Source organism: Amphibalanus amphitrite, unplaced genomic scaffold, assembly GCF_019059575.1.
Source record: "Amphibalanus amphitrite isolate SeventyFive unplaced genomic scaffold, NRLGWU_Aamphi_draft 000020F_arrow, whole genome shotgun sequence".
Lineage (NCBI taxonomy): Eukaryota > Metazoa > Arthropoda > Thecostraca > Balanomorpha > Balanidae > Amphibalanus > Amphibalanus amphitrite.
Window position 1 is genome coordinate 1,047,890 of NW_024881516.1, and position 23,530 is coordinate 1,071,419.

Here is a 23,530-nt window from a genome sequence, read left to right on the forward strand (position 1 = left end):
AACAATAAACGACATTTTAAGATGGTTATTAGATATCTTAATAACTACGTTCATTTAGTTAAATGTAACATTGAATAAATTTACATATTTTAAGTCACATACATAAAGGTAGGTATAAAGGTCTCATATAAAACCCACATGTTTTACACCATGCCCGTTGCTAATTATGGGGCTCAGTCAAGCAATGTCGAAAATGGACACCTAAATGATGTCAGATGTGCACCGAATAAAATACGAGGACGCGGAGCTGGACTCTACCCGTGACCCGTTTTCGGTTACAGTTACCCACCGTATGTGTAAGCAGAGCGTTACAGACGGCCGACTGGGCGTGCTCGCCGGCCTGGTTCATGTAGCGGAGGAACTTGAAGAAGCCCACGTGCGGGTTGAAGCTGGTCATGGTGTCCAGCTGCAGCAGCCTGTCCAGCTGGTGGGCCGTGTCGCCGCGCGCCCCGAGGAACAGCTGCGCCAGACTGCTGCTCACACCCAGCGGCGAGAACACCATGTTCTGTTTGGGGTAGTCGGGCGCCAGGCGGCGGTAGAGCGACAGCCCGAGTCGGTTGATGTTTTCCACAAACGTGTCGGTGCTCTGGTCCACGTCCAGAAGGGTGTCCTCCAGACCCAGGCTGCCCTCTGGCGGCGACCGTAAGGTGGCGCCACCTATACCGTTTCCGGCGCCGTTGTCACCGTGATGATCGCCGTGGTGTTCTTTGTGATCTCCGTGGTGATCTCCGTGATCTCCATGATGACCCTCATGACCCTGATGGTGACCCTCGTGGTCGCCGTGACCTTGCGCGTGGTCGCCGGAGTGGGACTCGTGATCGGCGCCTTCGTGGTGATGCTCATGATGCTTCTTATTCTCGGCACTGATATAGTAGCTTGTATCGTGCACTTTGTGATCTCCTTCGTCGTGATCTTGCCTATGTTCGGCCTCAAACTTCTCATCATGGTGACCTTCGTGATGTTGGATTTCGTTGCTGAAGTTCAGCTCCGGCGTCTCCTCATAGCCCACGGTCAGGGGCCGCACCCGCGAGGAGAGGTCCTCCGTATCCAGCAGAATGTGAGGAAGCTCTGAGACCCCCTCGTCCTCGTCAGGAGCCTCTCCGGAGCCGTCCTCCGACGAGCCGACCTCGCCGGAGAAGGAGAGGAATCCCCCGGCTCCCAGCGCCCCGGGTCGGAACAGACTGGACAGGGTGAAGGTGGGTCGCACGGCGGGCGACTCGGCGCCGGACCCGCTGCCGTCCTCCAGCTCAGTGTCCGCAGCGCCGCCCGACGCAGGAGACGCTGCAGGTGCTGTCGGTTTCGCTGAGGGTGTCGCTGCGGGTGCCGTTTTGGACCCGACACTCCCTCCTTTGCTGGTTGCCTCACCAAGCACCATGAGCAGGTCGTCCTCCTCCAGACTCGTCTGCTCGCTGGACTGTATGTCGGAAGGAACGGCTCCGCTGGCGTCGACGGTCTCAGAAGCGCTCTGCTGAACTGTCACTGGAGCTGTGTCGATGGTTGAGGTCGTCTCCTGCGACTTGACGGGAGTTGACAGAAGTTCCACCAAGTTCTCCATGGCCTTGATCTGATCGGCACTGATGGTCTCTCTGTTCACGATCAGGGGCCGGGTCTCGTGGCCGGGAGGAACCCTCTCTCCCTGTCCCTGTCCCCCATTCGCTCCGGAACCCGCACTGTGAGCCATTCCGTGGCCGTGGCCGGCTCCGATGGCGTCCGGGATGAACCGGGAGGCGATCGAGTGGGAGAGGTACGGCGAGAACACGCTGTCCACCACCGGGTGCAGCGGCAGCGGCTCCTCCGCCTCCTCCTCCTCCAGGTAGGCGGCCTCCAGGGCGGCCAGCTCCTCGGCTGTGTACGGACGCAGGCCGCCGCCCGTGATACCGTCCATCGTCGGGGACCGCACCGGCGCTCTGTGGGCCGGCCGGCGCCGCGGCGGGGTCGGATCCTCGTCAATCGCCGAGATAGGCTCTCCTTGGCTGCTCACGCGACCCTCTAGCGCCTCTGTCGGTACTGGGCCGAACTGCGAGTCGCTCTGTTCGCCATGAGGGGTCGGCGACGCAGGTACGAAGTAGTGAACTTTGGACGGTGTGGTCCGTTCCGTTTGCATGTAGGCGACTTCACCCAGCGGCACCTCGGTCGTCATGGCAACCTCGGGGTCTGAGAGCAGCGCCACATTCAGCTGAGAGAGCAGCTCGATCTCCTCCGGAGTCAGAACTGACGACATCACCGACGGGGAGATGTAAGGCACACTCGGCCGAGTGTGGTGTGTCTGTTGTGCGGTAGAGGGCAGCACTGACGGTGTTTCGATCGATTCAGGCTCAGCATAGCTTTCATCGCCCGCGTCACTGCTCCCCTGCTGATCATTTTCACTATAATCTTCCACGTCAACTAACTCCTGTTCAGAGTTGAACATCGACTCTCTGTCGGTTACCGCACTGTCGATCTGGGGGATATATTCCGTCTCACCGCCTGTCGGCAACTGTGGCGCCTCTTCACTGTCTGGCGGCGACTGTGGCTCCACCTTTTCCACTTCCTCCGCTTGGTAGCTAACGACCCGCGGCGCCACGGTGCTCTGGTCCCGGCCGCCCATCGAGGCCACCTCTGCGTTGACGATAGTGCCGATGGTGGCCACCACGCTGTCCATCTGGGGCAGAGGCCCGGCTGCCGGCGGCGGGCCCGACAGCGGCTGCGGCGAGAGGAAGGTCCGCTCCACGGCCCCGCGCCGGTCCAGCACGTAGTAGCGGAACAACGGCGGTGGCTCCGCCCCGTCCGAGCTCCGCCCCGCCGGCCTGCAACGAGACAGACCGCGCGGATGAGGACAGAAATGTCAGAGGTGTTACCGTTACCTATAAACTTAGCATAGTTGTTACGGCTACGCGTTTGGTATGCACTGTTATTCGGCAGGCTGTCCCGCAGGCCGGCTTTCTTATATAACCGACCAGTCAGCTGAGCACGTTTTGAGACCGACCGCCCCAAAACGTGCCACCCGACCAGGTCACCTGCTCGCACCCACAGCGCGGCGGCGACAACTAGCCGGCTGGCGCGCACGTGCGAGCCGCTGATGACGCGGCAAAAACGGCGCAGCGGCGCGCCACCTCACGCCGGCGAACGGTCCCATCCCGGCGGGAGGTGGCCCAGATCGGACTGATTTCGGCCGTACTCAGCACAGGGTTTCCCCTCGCTTGTAGAGCACCCCACTGGTTCTCGAGAGGACAGTGAAAGTGTCACGGGAGTGGGTTGGGCTCACCTGTCGGCATGGGGCGCGACTCGTCGGCTGCGGAGGGGGGTCCTGCTCTCAGACCCAGCCACCAGCACCAGCACCAGCGCCAGCACCACTGACGACGCTGCAACACAGCACTGGACACATTCAGCTCAGGTGCGGGCTCGAATCCGCGGTACGGGAAGCAGCACAAGCCCCATTCGCGACAACATGCCAACCAAATCTGTTTATAGCGCCGTTTGCCACGAAAGAGGAATCATGGTTCGTTAGAGTAAATCTAAACGTTGTAACGGTCGGGATGTTCGGCGTTATAAAAAGAAATGTTCCATCAAAGAAACGGTCCAATTTGTGTACCCATGCCGACGCAATGTGCCTGTCATCTTGAAATTAGGTATATTACCGTTATAGCTAGCCAGTATCCTCCAAGTACCTAAAACAAAAATAAGTGTTACCCTGATTCGAATAGTGTAATAGGTTTTTTTCAGGTTTAATACGCGTTGAGATCGAACGTTTGATTCCCCTTGCTTAGAGTACATGCGGACTGGCTCAACAGTTAGGTAGGTATACGGCTCCAGACGTGCAATAGGTTGTTTCAAGTGCAGTAGACATTTTACACAAGGTAGACATTTACATAATAATATAATGCAGTTATATAATAATATAATCAATGATATAATAATATATATTTATATTATTTGACGATATAGTTAGACGTTTGTACGTGGTTTGTACATAGTTGCAATCATGCATGATTGCAACTGTATTGTAATCTGTATTGCAATATGTATACAGATTGTCTGTATTGCAATCTGTATTGTAAATCTGTATTGATTATGTAAACCCATGGGTTTAACTCATTGATGACCGCACTTCAGATACAATTTGCTTCTTTGGTTCTATCATGTGGCTGAATTATTGACAAATCGTCACGAACCAAAAGCCGTGTTCATTATTCACGTTATACCTATGAAGGGTCTATCAAAATTTGTTACTATTGCGTGCCATAAATGAAAATTATCGAGTGATACTAAGAATTATGTTTAACGAGCACAAGATGTTTGAACGTCTAATAGACGTTCAGCAATGTGTTAGGCGTCATTAAAGCGGTTTCAATTATTGATGAATGATAATTCCACCCATTCGATCTATGCCTACAAAAATGAATAATTATTCCATCAACTAAAAGTTACATTACTTATAGGTGTTGCAAGACGCACAAATTATATCTGGACATTGAGACTGCAAAGCCTTACACTCGTAACAAAACATAATTTATTAAAAAGGCGAGGTAAGTATAGTTAATCGGCTACATGCTCAGGAACTAGGTACGGTACAGAATGAAACATAAATAAACCGCTCATACGTAAAAATATCAAGTTGCTCTATTTTCTCGCGGTTAGATATACGCATAACTTTTCATGTGGGATGATAAAACTACGGCTATAGCAAAGCCTCCATTGCTTGATTATGAGCTATACTTAGTTTTCTTCAACGCTTCCAAAACGTTGTCGTTATTGGAAATGCGTTAAAAGCTCTGACTTACGAATTATTTATCGGTTGAAGACTCGGGACCAATGTAAGGACGGTCAAGTGTGTGTAGTGTGACATTGCTAAGCTTTATAGGTGACTTTACACAGAGGCGAGTGAATATGTGCATTTTCAAGCTCGTGCAGTTCAGGCGCACCGTCATTTAACAATTGTCAGACGATTCTTGAGCTCAGTGTTGCGTGACCGGTCCCAGGCGCTCCTTTCGATACTGCCATTGCTGCATTTGTTGTCGAGATTATCCAGTCATTTCCTGCGGGTCGGTGACCCTGGAGTTCCGAATTCGGCACGGGGCAGTTACGGTCCGGTCGAGAATCGAAACGGGTTATCTGGTGAATTCGGCCTCCGATGGTCCATGATTCGACTTCGGGCTTGTCATCGTTGTGTTAGTTTATTGTTTTATAAGACCGTAAGTATACCTACCATTCTGATAACGAAAACCTAATGATAACCTTGTGCTCATCGTCTAAAAATGGCCGGAAAACAAAACTTTTTGTTTTAGAAATTGTGTTTTGCTTTTGGAAAGCAACAACAATATTGGATTTTGTTATTCGGCCGTTTTTATGCATTAGCACATGGTCATCATTCATACCTAGGTACTTGTAGTCATGATTAAATAGCAATGCCCAAAATAACGTTTCAAACCAGCAAAACTGTAGAACACCATCCTACCAATTACGTTTTTAAGTCATGACGTTATTAGGTATTGTGCGTACCTTAAACAGATTGTGTGTATAACCGATCAACCGTCAACCGATCAAATATTGTTATCTATGGTTGATGCTCGACAGTCAGTGCGGTTGCCATGGGCTGGATGAGGTGTACCTAAGCATAAAGCAGCACTGGAGCACAGGCCGGGCCTGATAAACGATGTGAGGACACCCGGCAGAGTTTTACACGTGACTCGCGAGAGGTGCCGCCGTCTCGCGCATTTCTCGCGCTGCCGGCGTCCGGGCGGTGACACAATTTCGGGCATTGTGTCGAGAGTAATGGGGCCCAGCACACCACGGGAGACTTGCCGCCGGCCCGGAGGGTCGGAGTTAAATGGTCGGGACTCAGAATGGTCAGCGAGGCTAGAAACAGACAAAACGATCTCCATCAGCCTCCTCAGCCGTGACCCCGCCTGGCGGCGGACCCAGTTCGGTTTGTGCCCTGCTGAGCCAGGCGAAAGGCCGCCGAACCGGTCGGTGAGTGAAAACCTCCACAGGGCCGCCGAGGTGCGACATGCTGCTCCACGCACTGCTGACCCAATGACCTGGCCTCCCACCGCGCAGTCACGTGACCTCCGGCGGTCCACTGCCGCACAGTCACGTGACTGGTGGTCACTCGGCTGAGACGTTGTCATTACATCTATCTCACCGGATTTAGTAGCCGAGCCGTGTATGGCCGTGTCTGATGGCGATGTCATCCAGCGGTAAAATATTCACGGAGTATTGGAACCTGAAGTGTGCGCACAATAATGTATTCACTGGCCATTACTCAGATGCGTAGAGTGATTGAGAATCGCATTTATGTGCCAGATAGGTATGCCACCTATAGGTAATAGGTAAATACCAGATAGGTATTTACCTATAGGGTATAGCGCAGCAAGCATCCATAAGAGTGCTTCCACGGATAGTGGCCAGGGTGCATTTATGTGAATGCTCTCATCTATTAAGGCTATTTGTGTCATTTAACTTATGTCATTGAATATAAATGCTGTGTCAATGTCAAATACAGAGCAAGCGTGAAACGCGGCAACCTACGAAATATGTTCGACACCTACTGGTTTGATGTTTTGTTCTGTAGTTTTGTGTTTAGCAGAGTCGTTCTCTCGTTAAAACACATCTCGCTTTCAAGCAGACCTCGTCCGGGACGTGGTACCTCTCGGCTATCACCATTGCATGCAGAGCAGACTCGGCAATTTCTAACAGTAACAGTCGGCCTGTGAATCCGCCCTCTCAGCTCATCATACTTTGTACTCACGCCGTGCATCTCAATCATCGCTAAACGGTGGGACATTAACCAACAGACCTACTGCCCACGGCCACGGCTGGGTTTCACTCGGAGTCGGATGGCGCATTGATATGGAAAGGAACGCGCGTTCCGGGACTCGGGGGTGTTAAACCATTTGCAGACAATGATATGGGCTCGGAGGGCCGGTGCACGTCCCGCAGAACGTGGATTACCCAGCACAATTACCATAGCCGATTTCTGCCCCAGGTCTGCAGCTCATGAGCTGGACTCAGCTATGGTAATTGAGACTTTAGGGCGAGTCGCCTCCGTAATTCACACGCATTGAACGACCGCCGGGGATTCATTGGCACGGAGCAGCTCAGCTTACGATATTTCTTATTGGAGGCGTTATTACTGCCCGTGAACAGCTGCAGGCGCCCGTGCCTACCGCCTACCGCAGCCATTGAAAGAGATTGGTTAGCGTACGGGTGCTTGCGCCTTTTGGTTTTCTCATGATTAAAAACCGTTTAATGTGGCCAACATCTTAAACGGTCGGACGCCACCGAGCTGTGACGAATTTGCAATGCTTGAACTCAACTCTAGAGTAAACAACTAGCGGGGCAGGTCATAATATACGTCAGGACGAACAGGACCAAATAGCGGCGGTGGGAGGGAACGATTCATTCTTCGTCGTCTGCACACCCCTAACCTTCCAGGCGGGGGGGGGGGCATTTTTTGCCCCCCCCCCTTAGTTTTTTTTATATATCTCGAGAACCGCTGAACCGATCGTCACCAAACTTTCGGTACCCTTCCTTGAACAGCTATTGCACATTGTGACCTAAAATTTTCCAAAGGCTATGATAGGTTGGACGCTAATGACGTCAAAGTGACGTCATTTCTGCCATTTTCGACCCAAAAAAAGGTTTCGCGAGAAGAGCGGTCAGGCCTACAGCTTTAGAGATACAGAAAAATGTTTCAGACATAAAAGGTGTAGACTTTGGAGGGCTACAAAACTGCTATCTCGGATTTTTGAAATTTTTGGATTTGGTCCCCCAAAAATAAAAAATAGATTTTTTGAATATAATAGCCGAAAAATCCAAAAAAAAATTGAATTTCGAAAAACCGGAAGATATGTGATAGTCCCTACCACCTTCTATCTACATACCAAATTTGAGATTGATACCTCTTTTTTTTTGGCCAAGTTATAGCGAAGAAACTGTTCAAAATTGATGACGTCAAATTTCCATACTCAATTTTTAGCAATTCTAGACCTCGTAGCGCAAAACAAAGACCACCATTAGACTCCCCGTGACGAGCTGCATCGAATCAATACCCATTTTATGCAAAAATATCAACTTTGAAATTTGACCTTTTTTACCTGACCTTGACCTGACCTCCACCAGAAAGTGACCTAAACCGTACCTGATGGTCTTATAACCAACACCATTGAGTTGGAAATGAAAAACTGGCCATAAAACATGCATCGCACAACCTTAGTAAAGTTGGGTTCATGTGGTGACCCTTGGTGACCTCTGGTGACCTGACCTGTGACCTGACCTGGTATGACCAGTGACCTCTAATAGCAACATATGTACTAGACAACTGACGTCCTATCGCTGATTTTCGACAAAATGCGTTATACTCGGTGTTATAGCGCTTTCCCTAGAAGCCCCGTGAACGGTGAAACATTTTATCTTTGACCTGACCTGTGACGTCATCGGTGACCCCGAGGTCAATGAAATTTGGTTTCCTTCGACAAATTTGACAGGGCTATCGAACGCCGTTTGAGTTTTCCGGATCCGTCCAGTAATTTTGGAGATACGGGGGGGGGGGGCAAAAATGCCCCCCCCCCCCCCCCCCCACCGCGCGGAAGGTGGCCGGGAGGCCCACCGCCTGCCGGGTTAACCACTTCTGTCTTCTCCTGCGTTTACCGACATATACTGAACTGGCTGAACTGAACGACTATATATGTTATGTGTGGTGCACTGCGATCGCTATTCAACAAATAATGAAAAAAATGAGTTGGTTCCGACATTGCACCAAACCACTGAAATGCTAGTTAGCGGTTTAAAGAGACACTTCCTATAAAAACGGTGGTCTGGCTAAACGGCTCCGGGAATAACTGCGCTCGAGCTCGTGCCACGTCTGAATGCTGACGCCTTTCGGTAAACAGTGCCCATCTGGGCTTCATTCTTAGATTAGGTGCAGACAGTGTGCATTATGCAGTTGCAGTGATGTCCGTCAAGACAGCCCATATTCAGCCCAGATTCAGCCCGGATTCAGCCCAGATTCGGGACATCTTCGATCAAGCTGAAACTCGCACACAATGTAGGCCATGACGTGCCCAATCCACAGTCCAAGTCATTCGACGGCACTCTCAGCCGTTTGACCTAGAGAGGTCAGCAAAGGTCACGTGGCCCAAATTTGCACAGCAGATTGTGGCCCACCCAGTAGAGCTAGAGCGCTAAAAATGGCACCAATCGACTCGCCAGCATCTAATCTTACTTTCCCAGCACACATTTGACCTCTCAAGTTCATGCGATGACCTAAGGTCATTTGTGGGCTATGTCGAAAATACACTTGCACCGCAGTTTTCGAGTAGAGGAATTGACCGAATTCCAAATCAAAGCACATCATCGGGTAGCCCATAGGCCGTAGTAACTTTCCTTAAAAACCGCTTTTCGATATGTGACCCCGTTTGACCTCGGCAGGTCAAAATGTGCAAATAAACGACACTCCATACGTCGCAGCCCGGATTCAGCCCAGATTCGGGACACCTCCGATCAAGCTAAAACTCGCACACAATGTAGGCCATGATATGCCCAATCCACAGTCCGAGTCATTCGGTGGCACTCCCAGCCGTTTGACCTACAGAGGTCAGCAAAGGTCACGTGGCCCAAATTTGCACAGCAGACTGTGGCCCACCCAGTAGAGCTAGAGCGCTAAAAATGGCACCAATCGACTCGCCAGCATCTAATCTTACTTTCCCAACACTCATTTGACCTCTCAAGGTCATGCGATGACGTAAGGTCATTTGTGGGCTATGTCGAAAATACACTTCACAGCAGTTTTCGAGTAGAGGAATTGACCAAATTCCAAATCAAAGCACATCATCGGGTAGCCCATAGGCCGTAGTAACTTTCCTTAAAAACCGCTTTTCGATATGTGACCCCGTTTGACGTCGGCAGGTCAAAATGTGCAAATAAACGACACTCCATACGTCGCAGCCCGAGTGTCTTTTATTTTCGACATAGCCCACAAATGACCTTAGGTCATCGCATGACCTCGAGAGGTCAAATGAGTTTCGGGAAAGTACGATTAGATGCTGGCGAGTCGATTAGTGCCATTTTTAGCGCTCTAGCTCTACTGGGTGGGCCACAATCTGCTGTGCAAATTTGGGCCACGTGACCTTTGCTGACCTCTGTAGGTCACACGGCTAGGAGTGCCACAGAATGACTTGGACTGTGGATTGGACATGTCATGGCCTACATTGTGTGTGAGTTTCAGCTTGATCGGAGGTGTCCCGAATCTGGGCTGAATCCGGGCTGCGACGTATTGAGTGTCGTTTATTTGCACATTTTGACCTACCGAGGTCAAACGGGGTCACATATCGAAAAGCGGTTTTTAAGGAAAGTTACTACGGCCTATGGGCTACCCGATGATGTGCTTTGATTTGGAATTCGGTCAATCCCTCTACTCGAAAACTGCTGTGCAAGTGTATTTTCGACATAGCCCACAAATGACCTTAGGTCATGGCATGACCTTGAGAGGTCAAATGAGTATTGGGAAAGTAAGATTAGATGCTGGCGAGTCGATTGGCGCCATTTTTAGCGCTCTAGCTCTACTGGGTGGGCCACAATCTGCTGTGCAACTTTGGGCCACGTGACTTTTGCTGACCTCTGTAGGTCAAACGGCTAGGAGTGCCACCGAATGACTTGGACTGTGGATTGGACATGTCATGGCCTACATTGTGTGCGAGTTTCAGCTTGATCGGAGGTGTCCCGAATCTGGGCTGAATCCGGGCTGTGACGTATTGAGTGTCGTTTATTTGCACAGTTTGACCTACCGAGGTCAAATGGGGTCACATATCGAAAAGCGGTTTTTAAGGAAAGTTACTACGGCCTATGGGCTACCCGATGATGTGCTTTGATTTGGAATTCGGTCAATCCCTCTATTTGAAAACTGCTGTGCAAGTGTATTTTCGACATAGCCCACAAATGACCTTAGGTCATCGCATGACCTTGAGAGGTGAAATGAGTGTTGGGAAAGTAAGATTAGATGCTGGTGAGTCGATTGGTGCCATTTTTAGCGCTCTAGCTCTACTGGGTGGGCCACAATCTGCTGTGCAAAATTGGGCCATGTGACCTTTGCTGACCTCTGTAGGTCAAACGGCTAGGAGTGCCACCGAATTACTAGGACTGTGGATTGGACATGTCATGGCCTACATTGTGTGCGAGTTTCAGCTTGATCGGAGGTGTCCCGAATCTGGGCTGAATCCGGGCTGCGACGTATTGAGTGTCGTTTATTTGCACATTTTGACCTACCGAGGTCAAACGGGGTCACATATCGAAAAGCGGTTTTTAGGGAAAGTTACTACGATCTATGGGCTACCCAATGATGTGCTTTGATTTGGAATTCGGTCAATCCCTCTACTCGAAAACTGCTGTGCAAGTGTATTTTCGACATAGTCCACAAATGACCTTAGGTCATCGCATGACCTTGAGAGGTCAAATGAGTGTTGGGAAAGTAAGATTAGATGCTGACGAGTCGATTGGTGCCATTTTTAGTGCTCTAGCTCTACTGGGTGGGCCACAATCTGCTGTGCAAATTTGGGCCACGTGACCTTTGCTGACCTCTGTAGGTCAAACGGCTGGGAGTGCCACCGAATGACTTGGACTGTGGATTGGGCATGTCATGGCCTATATTGTTTGCGAGTTTCAGCTTGATCGGAGGTGTCCCGAATCTGGGCTGAATCCGGGCTGCGACGTATTGAGTGTCGTTAATTTGCACATTTTGACCTGCCGAGGTCAAACGGGGTCACATATCGAGAAGCGGTTTTTAAGGAAAGTTACTACGGCTTATGGGCTACCCGATGATGTGCTTTGATTTGGAATTCGGTCAATCCCTCTACTCGAAAACTGCTGTGCAAGTGTATTTTCGACATAGCCCACAAATGACCTTAGGTCATCGCATGACCTTGAGAGGTCAAATGAGTGATGGGAAAGTAAGATTTGATGCCGGAGAGTTGATTGGTGCCATTTTTAGCGCTCTAGCTCTACTGGGTGGGCCACAATCTGCTGTGCAAATTTGGGCCACGTGACCTTTGCTGACCTCTGTAGGTCAAACGGCTAGAAGTGCCACCGAATGACTTGGACTGTGGATTGGACATGTCATGGCCTACATTGTGTGCGAGTTTCAGCTTGATCGGAGGTGTCCCGAATCTGGGCTGAATCCGGGCTGCGACGTATTGAGTGTCGTTTATTTGCACATTTTGACCTACCGAGGTCAAACGGGGTCACATATCGAAAAGCGGTTTTTGATGAAAGTTACTACGGCCTATGGGCTACCCGATGATAAGCTTTGATTTGGAATTCGGTCAATCCCTCTACTCGAAAACTGCTGTGCAATTGTATTTTCGACATAGCCCACAAATGACCTTAGGTCATCGCATGACCTTGAGAGGTCAAATGAGTGTTGGAAAAGTAAAATTAGATGCTGGCGAGTCTATTGGTGCCATTTTTAGCGCTCTAGCTCTACTGGGTGGGCCACAATCTCCTGTGCAAATTTGGGTCACGTGACCTTTGCTGACCTCTGTAGGTCAAACGGCTAAGAGTGCCACCGAATGACTTGGACTGTAGATTGGGCATGTCATGGCCTACATTGTGTGCGAGTTTCAGCTTGATCGGAGGTGTCCCGAATCTGGGCTGAATCCGGGCTGCGACGTATTGAGTGTCGTTTATTTGCACATTTTGACCTGCCGAGGTCAAACGGGGTCACATATCGAAAAGCGGTTTTTAAGGAAAGTTACTACGGCCTATGGGCTACCCGATGATGTGCTTTGATTTGGAATTCGGTCAATCCCTCTACTCGAAAACTGCTGTGCAAGTGTATTTTCGACATAGCCCACAAATGACCTTAGGTCATCGCATGACCTCGAGAGGTCAAATGAGTTTCGGGAAAGTACGATTAGATGCTGGCGAGTCGATTAGTGCCATTTTTAGCGCTCTAGCTCTACTGGGTGGGCCACAATCTGCTGTGCAAATTTGGGCCACGTGACCTTTGCTGACCTCTGTAGGTCACACGGCTAGGAGTGCCACAGAATGACTTGGACTGTGGATTGGACATGTCATGGCCTACATTTTGTGCGAGTTTCAGCTTGATCGGAGGTGTCCCGAATCTGGGCTGAATCCGGGCTGCGACGTATTGAGTGTCGTTTATTTGCACATTTTGACCTACCGAGGTCAAACGGGGTCACATATCGAAAAGCGGTTTTTAAGGAAAGTTACTACGGCCTATGGGCTACCCGATGATGTGCTTTGATTTGGAATTCGGTCAATCCCTCTACTCGAAAACTGCTGTGCAAGTGTATTTTCGACATAGCCCACAAATGACCTTAGGTCATCGCATGACCTTGAGAGGTCAAATGAGTGTTGGGAAAGTAAGATTAGATGCTGACGAGTCGATTGGTGCCATTTTTAGTGCTCTAGCTCTACTGGGTGGGCCACAATCTGCTGTGCAAATTTGGGCCACGTGACCTTTGCTGACCTCTGTAGGTCAAACGGCTAGGAGTGCCACCGAATAACTTGGACTGTGGATTGGACATGTCATGGCCTACATTGTGTGCGAGTTTCAGCTTGATCGGAGGTGTCCCGAATCTGGGCTGAATCCGGGCTGCGACGTATTGAGTGTCGTTTATTTGCACAGTTTGACCTACCGAGGTCAAATGGGGTCACATATCGAAAAGCGGTTTTTAAGGAAAGTTACTACGGCCTATGGGCTACCCGATGATGTGCTTTGATTTGGAATTCGGTCAATCCCTCTATTTGAAAACTGCTGTGCAAGTGTATTTTCGACATAGCCCACAAATGACCTTAGGTCATCGCATGACCTTGAGAGGTGAAATGAGTGTTGGGAAAGTAAGATTAGATGCTGGCGAGTCGATTGGTGCCATTTTTAGCGCTCTAGCTCTACTGGGTGGGCCACAATCTGCTGTGCAAAATTGGGCCACGTGACCTTTGCTGACCTCTGTAGGTCAAACGGCTAGGAGTGCCACCAAATTACTAGGACTGTGGATTGGACATGTCATGGCCTACATTGTGTGCGAGTTTCAGCTTGATCGGAGGTGTCCCGAATCTGGGCTGAATCCGGGCTGCGACGTATTGAGTGTCGTTTATTTGCACATTTTGACCTACCGAGGTCAAACGGGGTCACATATCGAAAAGCGGTTTTCAGGGAAAGTTACTACGATCTATGGGCTACCCAATGATGTGCTTTGATTTGGAATTCGGTCAATCCCTCTACTCGAAAACTGCTGTGCAAGTGTATTTTCGACATAGCCCACAAATGACCTTAGGTCATCGCATGACCTTGAGAGGTCAAATGAGTTTCGGGAAAGTACGATTAGATGCTGGCGAGTCGATTAGTGCCATTTTTAGCGCTCTAGCTCTACTGGGTGGGCCACAATCTGCTGTGCAAATTTGGGCCACGTGACCTTTGCTGACCTCTGTAGGTCACACGGCTAGGAGTGCCACAGAATGACTTGGACTGTGGATTGGACATGTCATGGCCTACATTGTGTGCGAGTTTCAGCTTGATCGGAGGTGTCCCGAATCTGGGCTGAATCCGGGCTGCGACGTATTGAGTGTCGTTTATTTGCACATTTTGACCTACCGAGGTCAAACGGGGTCACATATCGAAAAGCGGTTTTTAAGGAAAGTTACTACGGCCTATGGGCTACCCGATGATGTGCTTTGATTTGGAATTCGGTCAATCCCTTTACTCGAAAACTGCTGTGCAAGTGTATTTTCGACATAGCCCACAAATGACCTTAGGTCATCGCATGACCTTGAGAGGTCAAATGAGTGTTGGGAAAGTAAGATTAGATGCTGACGAGTCGATTGGTGCCATTTTTAGCGCTCTAGCTCTACTGGGTGGGCCACAATCTGCTGTGCAAATTTGGGGCACGTGACATTTGCTGACCTCTGTAGGTCAAACGGCTGGGAGTGCCACCGAATGACTTGGACTGTGGATTGGGCATGTCATGGCCTACATTGTGTGTGAGTTTCAGCTTGTTCGGAGGTGTCCCGAATCTGGGCTGAATCCGGGCTGCGACGTATTGAGTGTCGTTTATTTGCACATTTTGACCTACCGAGGTCAAACGGGGTCACATATCGAAAAGCGGTTTTTTAGGAAAGTTACTACGGCCTATGGGCTACCCGATGATGTGCTTTGATTTGGATTTTGGTCAATCCTTCTACTCGAAAACTGCTGTGCAAGTGTATTTTCGACATAGCCCACAAATGACCTTAGGTCATCGCATGACCTTGAAAGGTCAAATGAGTGTTGGAAAAGTAAGATTAGATGCTGGCGAGTCGATTGGTGCCATTTTTAGCGCTCTAGCTCTACTGGGTGGGCCACAATCTGCTGTGCAAATTTGGGCCACGTGACCTTTGCTGACCTCTGTAGGTCAAACGGCTAGGAGTGCCACCGAATGACTTGGACTGTGGATTGGACATGTCATTGCCTACATTGTGTGCGAGTTTCAGCTTGATCGGAGTTGTCCCGAATCTGGGCTGAATCCGGGCTGCGACGTATTGAGTGTCGTTTATTTGCACATTTTGACCTACCGAGGTCAAACGGGGTCACATATCGAAAAGCGGTTTTTAAGGAAAGTTACTACGGCGTATGGGCTACCCGATGATGTGCTTTGATTTGGAATTCGGTCAATCCCTCTACTCGAAAACTGCTGTGCAAGTGTATTTTCGACATAGCCCACAAATGACCTTAGGTCATCGCATGACCTTGAGAGGCCAAATGAGTGTTGTGAAAGTAAGATTAGATGCTGGCGAGTCGATTGGTGCCATTTTTAGCGCTCTAGCTCTACTAGGTGGGCCACAATCTGCTGTGCAAATTTGGGCCACGTGACCTTTGCTGACCTCTGTAGGTCAAACGGCTAGGAGTGCCACCGAATGACTTGGACTGTGGATTGGACATGTCATGGCCTACATTGTGTGTGAGTTTCAGCTTGATCGGAGGTGTCCCGAATCTGGGCTGAATACGGGCTGCGACGTATTGAGTGTCGTTTATTTGCACATTTTGACCTACCGAGGTCAAACGGGGTCACATATCGAAAAGCGGTTTTTAAGGAAAGTTACTACGGCCTATGGGCTACCCGATGATATGCTTTGATTTGGAATTCGGTCAATCCCTCTACTCGAAAACTGCTGTGCAATTGTATTTTCGACATAGCCCACAAATGACCTTAGGTTATCGCATGACCTTGAGAGGTCAAATGAGTGTTGGGAAAGTAAGATTAGATGCTGACGAGTCGGTTGGTGCCATTTTTAGCGCTCTAGCTCTACTGGGTGGGCCACAATCTGCTGTGCAAATTTGGGCCACGTGACCTTTGCTGACCTCTGTAGGTCAAACGGCTAGGAGTGCCACCGAATGACTTGGACTGTGGATTGGACATGTCATGGCCTACATTGTGTGCGAGTTTCAGCTTGATCGGAGGTGTCCCGAATCTGGGCTGAATCCGGGCTGCGACGTATTGAGTGTCGTTTATTTGCACATTTTGACCTACCGAGGTCAAACGGGGTCACATATCGAAAAGCGGTTTTGAAGGAAAGTTACTACAGCCTATGGGCTACCCGATGATATGCTTTGATTTTGAATTCGGTCAATCCCTCTACTCGAAAACTGCTGTGCAATTGTATTTTCGACATAGCCCACAAATGACCTTAGGTTATCGCATGACCTTGAGAGGTCAAATGAGTGTTGGGAAAGTAAGATTAGATGCTGACGAGTCGGTTGGTGCCATTTTTAGCGCTCTAGCTCTACTGGGTGGGCCACAATCTGCTGTGCAAATTTGGGCCACGTGACCTTTGCTGACCTCTGTAGGTCAAACGGCTGGGAGTGCCACCGAATGACTTGGACAGTGGATTGGGCATGTCATGGCCTACATTGTGTGCGAGTTTCAGCTTGTTCGGAGGTGTCCCGAATCTGGGCTGAATCCGGGCTGAATCTGGGCTGAATATGGGCTATCTTGACGGACATGTTGCAGTGCCTCTCTGACGTACCTGTGAGAGCCATGTCCGGTCCGTATTCTCGGGGCAGCTGAGGGGAGAGGCGGCGGCCGGCGCGGCGCGCGGCACGGTGCTCACGGACGCGGGCTGCGGCGGCGACTGGCGCGAGGCTGACGAGAGTAGCGCGGCGACTGGCGCGTGGCTGACCACTGACCAGAGTAGCGCGGCGACTGGCGGAGCGGCGCTAACGGTGTCACCTGCGGCCTGTTCGGTGTCCACTGTCACCGACAGCCTGTCCACTGTCACCGACAGCCTGTCCACTGTCACCTGCGACCTGCCCACTGTCACCTGCGGCCTCTCCACTGTCATCGCGACTGTCACCTGCCGCCACTGTGCAGACGAACGGCGAGAAGGACAAACGGACGTCTGAACAGACTATACTGGGGTCTAAACGGACAGCCGGGGCGGGGTCATAAACGGCCTCGGAGTCCCTTCGATAACGGACCACTTGTCTCCTCTCTGTAAAAAAGGTCTTTCGTCTCTTCGATTTGTTGCACCGTTCTTATAGGGCCTTTACAAGTTTCCTTGTATGTTTTTGGTGTATGGACCTCCGGTTGGGAGCGGGTCCCAGAACGACCTCAATTTTCCATGTGCCGAGAGGCGGCAGAGAGTATCAAGTCTTTGCAGTTGTTTGTACCTACTGATGTCACTGCGACACTGGTGAGTTGGTGACATCATATGTACTGGTGGGTGAAGCTGCGATCTGCTGGCTGACGTCACCGGTCGGGCGCCGGGACATTGACCTGACCTAGTGCAGAGCGGTCATTACCGGATCTGCAGACACAGGGGCAGATCGGTCCGCCCGATTCGGTAACCGATTGATGAATGATAATGGTAATTTGGCTGGTGCGGAGACAAAGAACAGTTATATAAATGTTGCAGTAGCATTTTTATGGGGACCGGTTAACAACTCTTGTTCCCACTTCTTGGCCCCAGTTCTTAACCCTGTTTACATAGCATTTAGACATTTCCCTAGCTGGCTTAGAGATATCACAAAACTGGCCAGTGACCTTTTGCAACTACACAAGTGACTGTATTCAATGCTACGAAGAGCGCTTTCTCGGAATTCAGGCATTATACATCAATAAATTGCAATAAATAGGTCATTTTCGGCGCGAAAAAAGGGTACTATTTTATGCGTACAAAGACTATTTGCAAGCACCATATCTGCTGCCATATCTCCCTGCACCCCTTCGTAAACACTTTGCCATATTAGCTAAATCAAGCTATATAAATCACAATATATGCAGATATTCTTTACAAAAACAAAATATAAAGCGATATATAATATAAACAAAAGTAAGATATAAAAGGCTCCAAAGAAAAACATCTTAGAAAACAAGTATTTGGCCCACCACTAATATCGAGTACTGCTGTCTCTCGGCAGACAGCTCTGCGCTCTGATTGGCGGAAATCAAGGCTAACTAGTGCTGGGCAACGAAGTTATGACCAAGTACAGCATGCTCAGGAACGATGATGACGTAGTTGGGGGTGGTAGATTTAGCGTGAAGACCCACCAACAGATGATTTCCTGTCTTATTACTGTTGGCAAAAATAGCGAAGTTGTGTTTATCAACAACAACATTAGGGGTTCTTTTCTGAAAATATAAAAGCATTCATCAGACTTTCCTAAAAACATCAAAATATGACTTCTAAGTGGATCACCTGAGCCGCCACAAAATAGCTTGAACGCCGTGGCTCCCTAATGACGTCATTTTCTGATGAGCAAATCAGCGCCGAGCAAGGCTTACTCTGATTGGTTAGAGAAATATCGAGAGTTTTATGTTGAGGGGACCGGAGTGCACCTTTGGTTAGGAATTTTTCACGGCGGTGGTAAAATCCTCTGGCTTACGCTCTGGCTTGTCTAGCAGTGCCATCTATAATAGAAGTCTTCAACTAGCAGTTTGGCACTTATGATCGCCTAGATGACGCTACCAATCGGTTTAGGTATTTGTTTGACTTGATGAATGAGCGCAACGTGATTAAATAGGTAATTACTGACTCTCGAACCTGCTTAGAAAGTCATTTAGAGCGTATGTGATACTTGTTACCAAATATCTTATGTATTTAAACTCGCACAGAAAATAAACCGACTTTGCAAAAACAGCACTCGGCGGCCGCCCCACGCCGCTCCCTCCCGCTCCCACTCCCGCCGACGACTCGCCGCTCATACATTTTCCACAACAAATACCAGCCGCACGCGATAACTCGCACGCGCGCCCTGCACCGGACGCGCCTCCGCACAGCGGCAACTACACCTCCCCCTGATCCTGAGGATCATTTACATCCCTCACAGAAACATCCTTGCGGAGGACGGCGGGTGCGCTGACTTCGCCGAGGAGCCACGGCAGGAGGCTCCGGCGCTGGAGCGTCGCATAACTCCGGCCCCTGCTCAACTGGAGCCGGCTGGAGGACTGGGAGAGACGGGGGATCCATCACGTAGATGGGGTCGTCCGCGTCAATTTCAGCACATGGAGGTGGCTCACTATTTCTGCGCCGCCGCAAATCCCTGACGTGTCGTGGCATACCGTCCACATCGACAACCTGCGGAGAGACCACCGCCGTGACGGTACCCCGGCGGGACGGCTCCGTGCAGCGCGTCCCCCGTCGGCGCACCCACACCGCGTCTCCGACCGTGTATGGGCCCGTCTCCACCGCAGGGAGCTCCCGCGCCCCGGCACCACCGTCCGCGGCCGTCCCTGGCGGAGCAGCCGGCAACCGCACACAGTCACTCGGCTCGTACCTGTACACGCCACAAAACGGGGCGCTGGCCACCGCCTCGCCGTCACGCGGCGTCACATTATACAAGTGCACCGCCTCGGCGATATCGCACCGTTTCCGGGCGGCGATCACTTTCACTGTCCGGTGGCAGCGCTCGATGACACCGTTCCCGCTCGGTGCATGGGCCGCCCGGAACCTCACCGCCACTCCCCAGCGCGCGGCGAGCACGGCAAACGGTCGGCCGCGGAACACAGGATCGTTATCACACAACAGCTCCGCCGGAGCTCCTCGATCAAAAAATATCTCCTCCAGCCGCTGAATAACGCACACACTGTCCTGCCGTCGCAGCGGCCGCCACACAGTGAACCGCGACGGCCCGCAGTCGATTACACTGAGGTACGGATGGCCCCCATAATGAGTTATATCAATGGCCAGTCTGTGCCACGTCTGTGGTACACCCAACGACCCGTGTCGCCACTTTACTGGAGCCGGGTCGATCGCTCGACAGACATCACAATTTGTCACCACAGCGCGTACCTGGTCTCTCGAGACGCGGCCGATACATCGGCGAGCAAAATACAATGTCCGTCGGACGCCCGGATGACCAGCTCGCTCGTGCACTTCAGCCACGCTCTCTGCGCCATCGAGGCTCGCGTTTACAGCGTTCGGCTCGTCCGCTGTGGCCGCGCTTACTGCCGACGGTTCACCCACCGCGGCTGCGCTCACTGCCGGCTCGCCCGCGGCAGCTACTCCCACTGCCGACGGCCCGCCCGCTGCGGCCGCGCTCACTGCCGCCGCGCTCACTGCCGACGGCTCGCCCGATGCAGCCGCGCTCACAGCCGCCGTGCTCACTGCCGACGGCTCGTCCGATGTAGCCGCGCTCACAGCGGCCGCACTCACTGCCGACGGCTCGCCCGCTGCAGCCGCGCTCACTGCCGACGGCTCGCCCGCTGCAGCCGCGCTCACAGCGGCCGCGCTCACTGCCGACGGCTCGCCCGCTGCAGCCGCGCTGACAGCAGCTGCGCTCACTGCCGACGGCTCGCCAGCCGTGCTCACGGCTGCCGCGCTCACTGTCGTCGTCAGATCGTCTCGGAGCCACTCCCTGGGCACTCGAGTCAGTGCGTCAGCGCGATTATCCGCCGATCGAACGAGCGCCACGGTCAGACGGAGCTCCAGCTCGATGACCAGCTGACGGATAATCGCCACACGCCGCCGGATGAGCAGCTCACCGCTGGCTTTAGTACGGAGGCGCGCGCGGCCACTGATCGCGTCGTCGATCCACCGCTTCACCGTCACCGAGTCGGTTCGGAGGTCGATTCTCCGTGCGCCCCACGCAACAGCCAAGTTGATGCCTCGAATAGCGGCATCGAGTTCGGCCATATTTATGTGTACAGCGTCGTCTCGCCTGAGCCAGCATGCGTCCTCGATCACCTCACCGTCTGTGTTTTCCAGGACCACTCCGGTGGCCAGCGAGCTGGCGTCTGTCCAGGCGACCACCTCGTCCCCGTCGACACACCACACGCCACGGGCCGGGTCGTCACTGGCGAGGCGACTCGCGATACAGTCCATCTGCACGCGCAGCGCGGAGTCATCAGTGATGTCGTCCCATCCGCGCGTCAGCTCATTTACACGCCGCTTAAGCCATGCAACCGCGGGTCGAAGCCACCCACACACTGGTACGTGGGCCACTAGCTGTCCGCACCACGCGAACACAGACCGGCGAGTCACGCGTTCTGGCGGCGCGCTCACGGCATTGTCCCGCTTCCACCGCAGCTGTCCGTTCTCCTCGTGCACCCGCAGGCCCAGGAGCCGCGCTCCACTGGCCGCCCGCTCCGGCGGCTTACAGTCCAGCCCAAACTGCGCGAAATGCGCCACCACGCGCTCGGCACTGACAATGTCCTCATTTACAAGGAGATCGTCCACATATGGGAGGACGGCACGCCCGATGTCGGGGTCCTGATCGAGCACAGCACGCACGACAGCCTTCATCACGAGGGGCGCGATATTCAAACCAAAACCTAGGCGGGTCAAGCAGAATCGCTGCCCCCGCACCATCACCGTCTGAAACGGCCAGAGTCGCTCCTCCAGGTGCAGCTGGAGGTAGGCACGCTTCAGGTCCACGACCGCCACATTTGCGCCGTGCCGGCGCCACTTGCGGAGCTGTTCCGCGCACACGTCGCTGTCAGCTGTGTGAGCCTGCACAAAGTCATTCAGTTCCCGGTAGTCCAGCACCGGTCGAACTTTCCCCCGATTGCGCTGCTCCACAGCCATTAGCGGCACCAACCCTTTCGGCGGCCCCTGCCGCCGCTCGTCATACGGCACGAGCCACTCCCGCTCTATCCAGTCGTCAAGTTCTGTCTCGAACTCGTGACGAGCGGCGGGCGGCACAGCATACTGCGGCACAGCGTTCGTGAGGCACTGGGGTCCTATTCCATCAGACCATTTCCATGCAACCGACCACTTCCGGTCAGCCGCGTTGAACTGCACCCGGAAGTCCGGCGTCTCAATGTCTGGCGGCGCACGGCACACTGCTCCACAGAACCGCACCACAGAGGGGGACAGCACCGTCACGCCCCCGAGAGCCGAGATACCGCTGACCCCGAGCACCATATCCACGCCGAGCGGCCGCTCCTCCACCACCAGCGTTTCAAGCGCGGCACGATGGCCCGTCGGCGCCTCCACCGTTACACTGCCAATGCCGCTGCATTTCAGGTCGTCGCCGCTGATCGTGGTGACGCGCACCACCCGTCGTCTCCACTGCGCACAGAATGGCGCGTAGATGATGGTGTCGGTGCTCCCGGTGTCGATGAGGACCGTGCACTCTCGTCCGTCCACGTGCAGGCGTGTAATCGGCAGCGCACCGCTCACTGTCGCGCAGGAGAGAACGGCGGTGCTGACCCGTCCCCTCCGGCCCCGTTTTCCGACCGACGCGGACATCTCGCAGCGATATGCCCGGGCTCTCCGCAGGTCCAACATCTCAGCGGACGCGGCACGCGCGGAGGCCGTCCACGCGTCGGCACCGGCGGCTGGCCGGGACCAGGCGCCGCAGGTGGGTGGCTAGCCGGCGGCGGCACAGTCCGACGCGCCGCTGCTGCTGCTGTGGAGAGCCGCTCGTCGGTCAGTACAGCGCGAGCGCGCGCCAGCACCGACGACAGGTCCAGTCCATCTGCCCGGCAGCCAGCACGGATCATCTGCCGGACGCTGTCCGGCAGGCCTGCCACGAATGCGCATGCCAGCGCTCGCTCCGGCACTCCTCCGAACAGCGCCGCCAGCCGGCGGAGGTCTGCGAGGAATACGTCCGCCGACTCTCCTGGCATCAGTCGCCGAGCGGCGAACGCTTCATAGGCGGCGTACTCATCGAGAGCAAACGCCGCCTGGAGGGCGTCTCTCACGGCCGTCAGCGAGCAGCGACTGGCCGCCGGCAGCTGGGACCATACGTGGAAAGCACCGCCAGCGAGGCGCAGAGGAATCACAGTCTCGGCGGCCACTCCCCTCAGCTGGCACAGCATCTCAGCACGCGCCAGCCAGCTGACCACATCTTCGGTCCCGTCAAACTCCGGTATCAGCCGCGCATCAAAAGGTGCCGAAGGTACCGCGACCACAGGCTGTGAGACGGGTGCCGAGTCTGGCACACCACCATCACCAACCGGCACCGGCGCTGTCACCGGTCGCGGGACGATTGTCGGCGCCACTGCACTTGCCATCACCGGAACCTGGTCCAATGACACTGTCACGTTCGTCGCCATAATGCCGAAATAGCTTGTATTTAAACTCGCACAGAAAATAAACCGACTTTGCAAAAACAGCA

General features: G+C 52.7%; 1 protein-coding gene across 1 annotated transcript in view; it reads right to left on the reverse strand.

Moving 5' to 3' along the window:
• Positions 1-23,231, reverse strand: part of LOC122389957 — a 28,783-nt gene extending 5,552 nt beyond the window's left edge. The window contains exons 1-7 of the mRNA XM_043382486.1: positions 22,743-23,231; positions 21,472-22,479; positions 21,159-21,291; positions 19,530-19,700; positions 16,996-17,100; positions 3,245-3,341; positions 290-2,786 (exon numbers count right to left, since the gene is read on the reverse strand). Coding sequence (XP_043238421.1) covers positions 290-2,786; positions 3,245-3,341; positions 16,996-17,100; positions 19,530-19,700; positions 21,159-21,291; positions 21,472-22,479; positions 22,743-23,231 — 4,500 coding nt within the window. The remainder of the gene's footprint in view (positions 1-289; positions 2,787-3,244; positions 3,342-16,995; positions 17,101-19,529; positions 19,701-21,158; positions 21,292-21,471; positions 22,480-22,742) is intronic.
• Between the last annotated feature and the right edge of the window lie 299 nt (positions 23,232-23,530).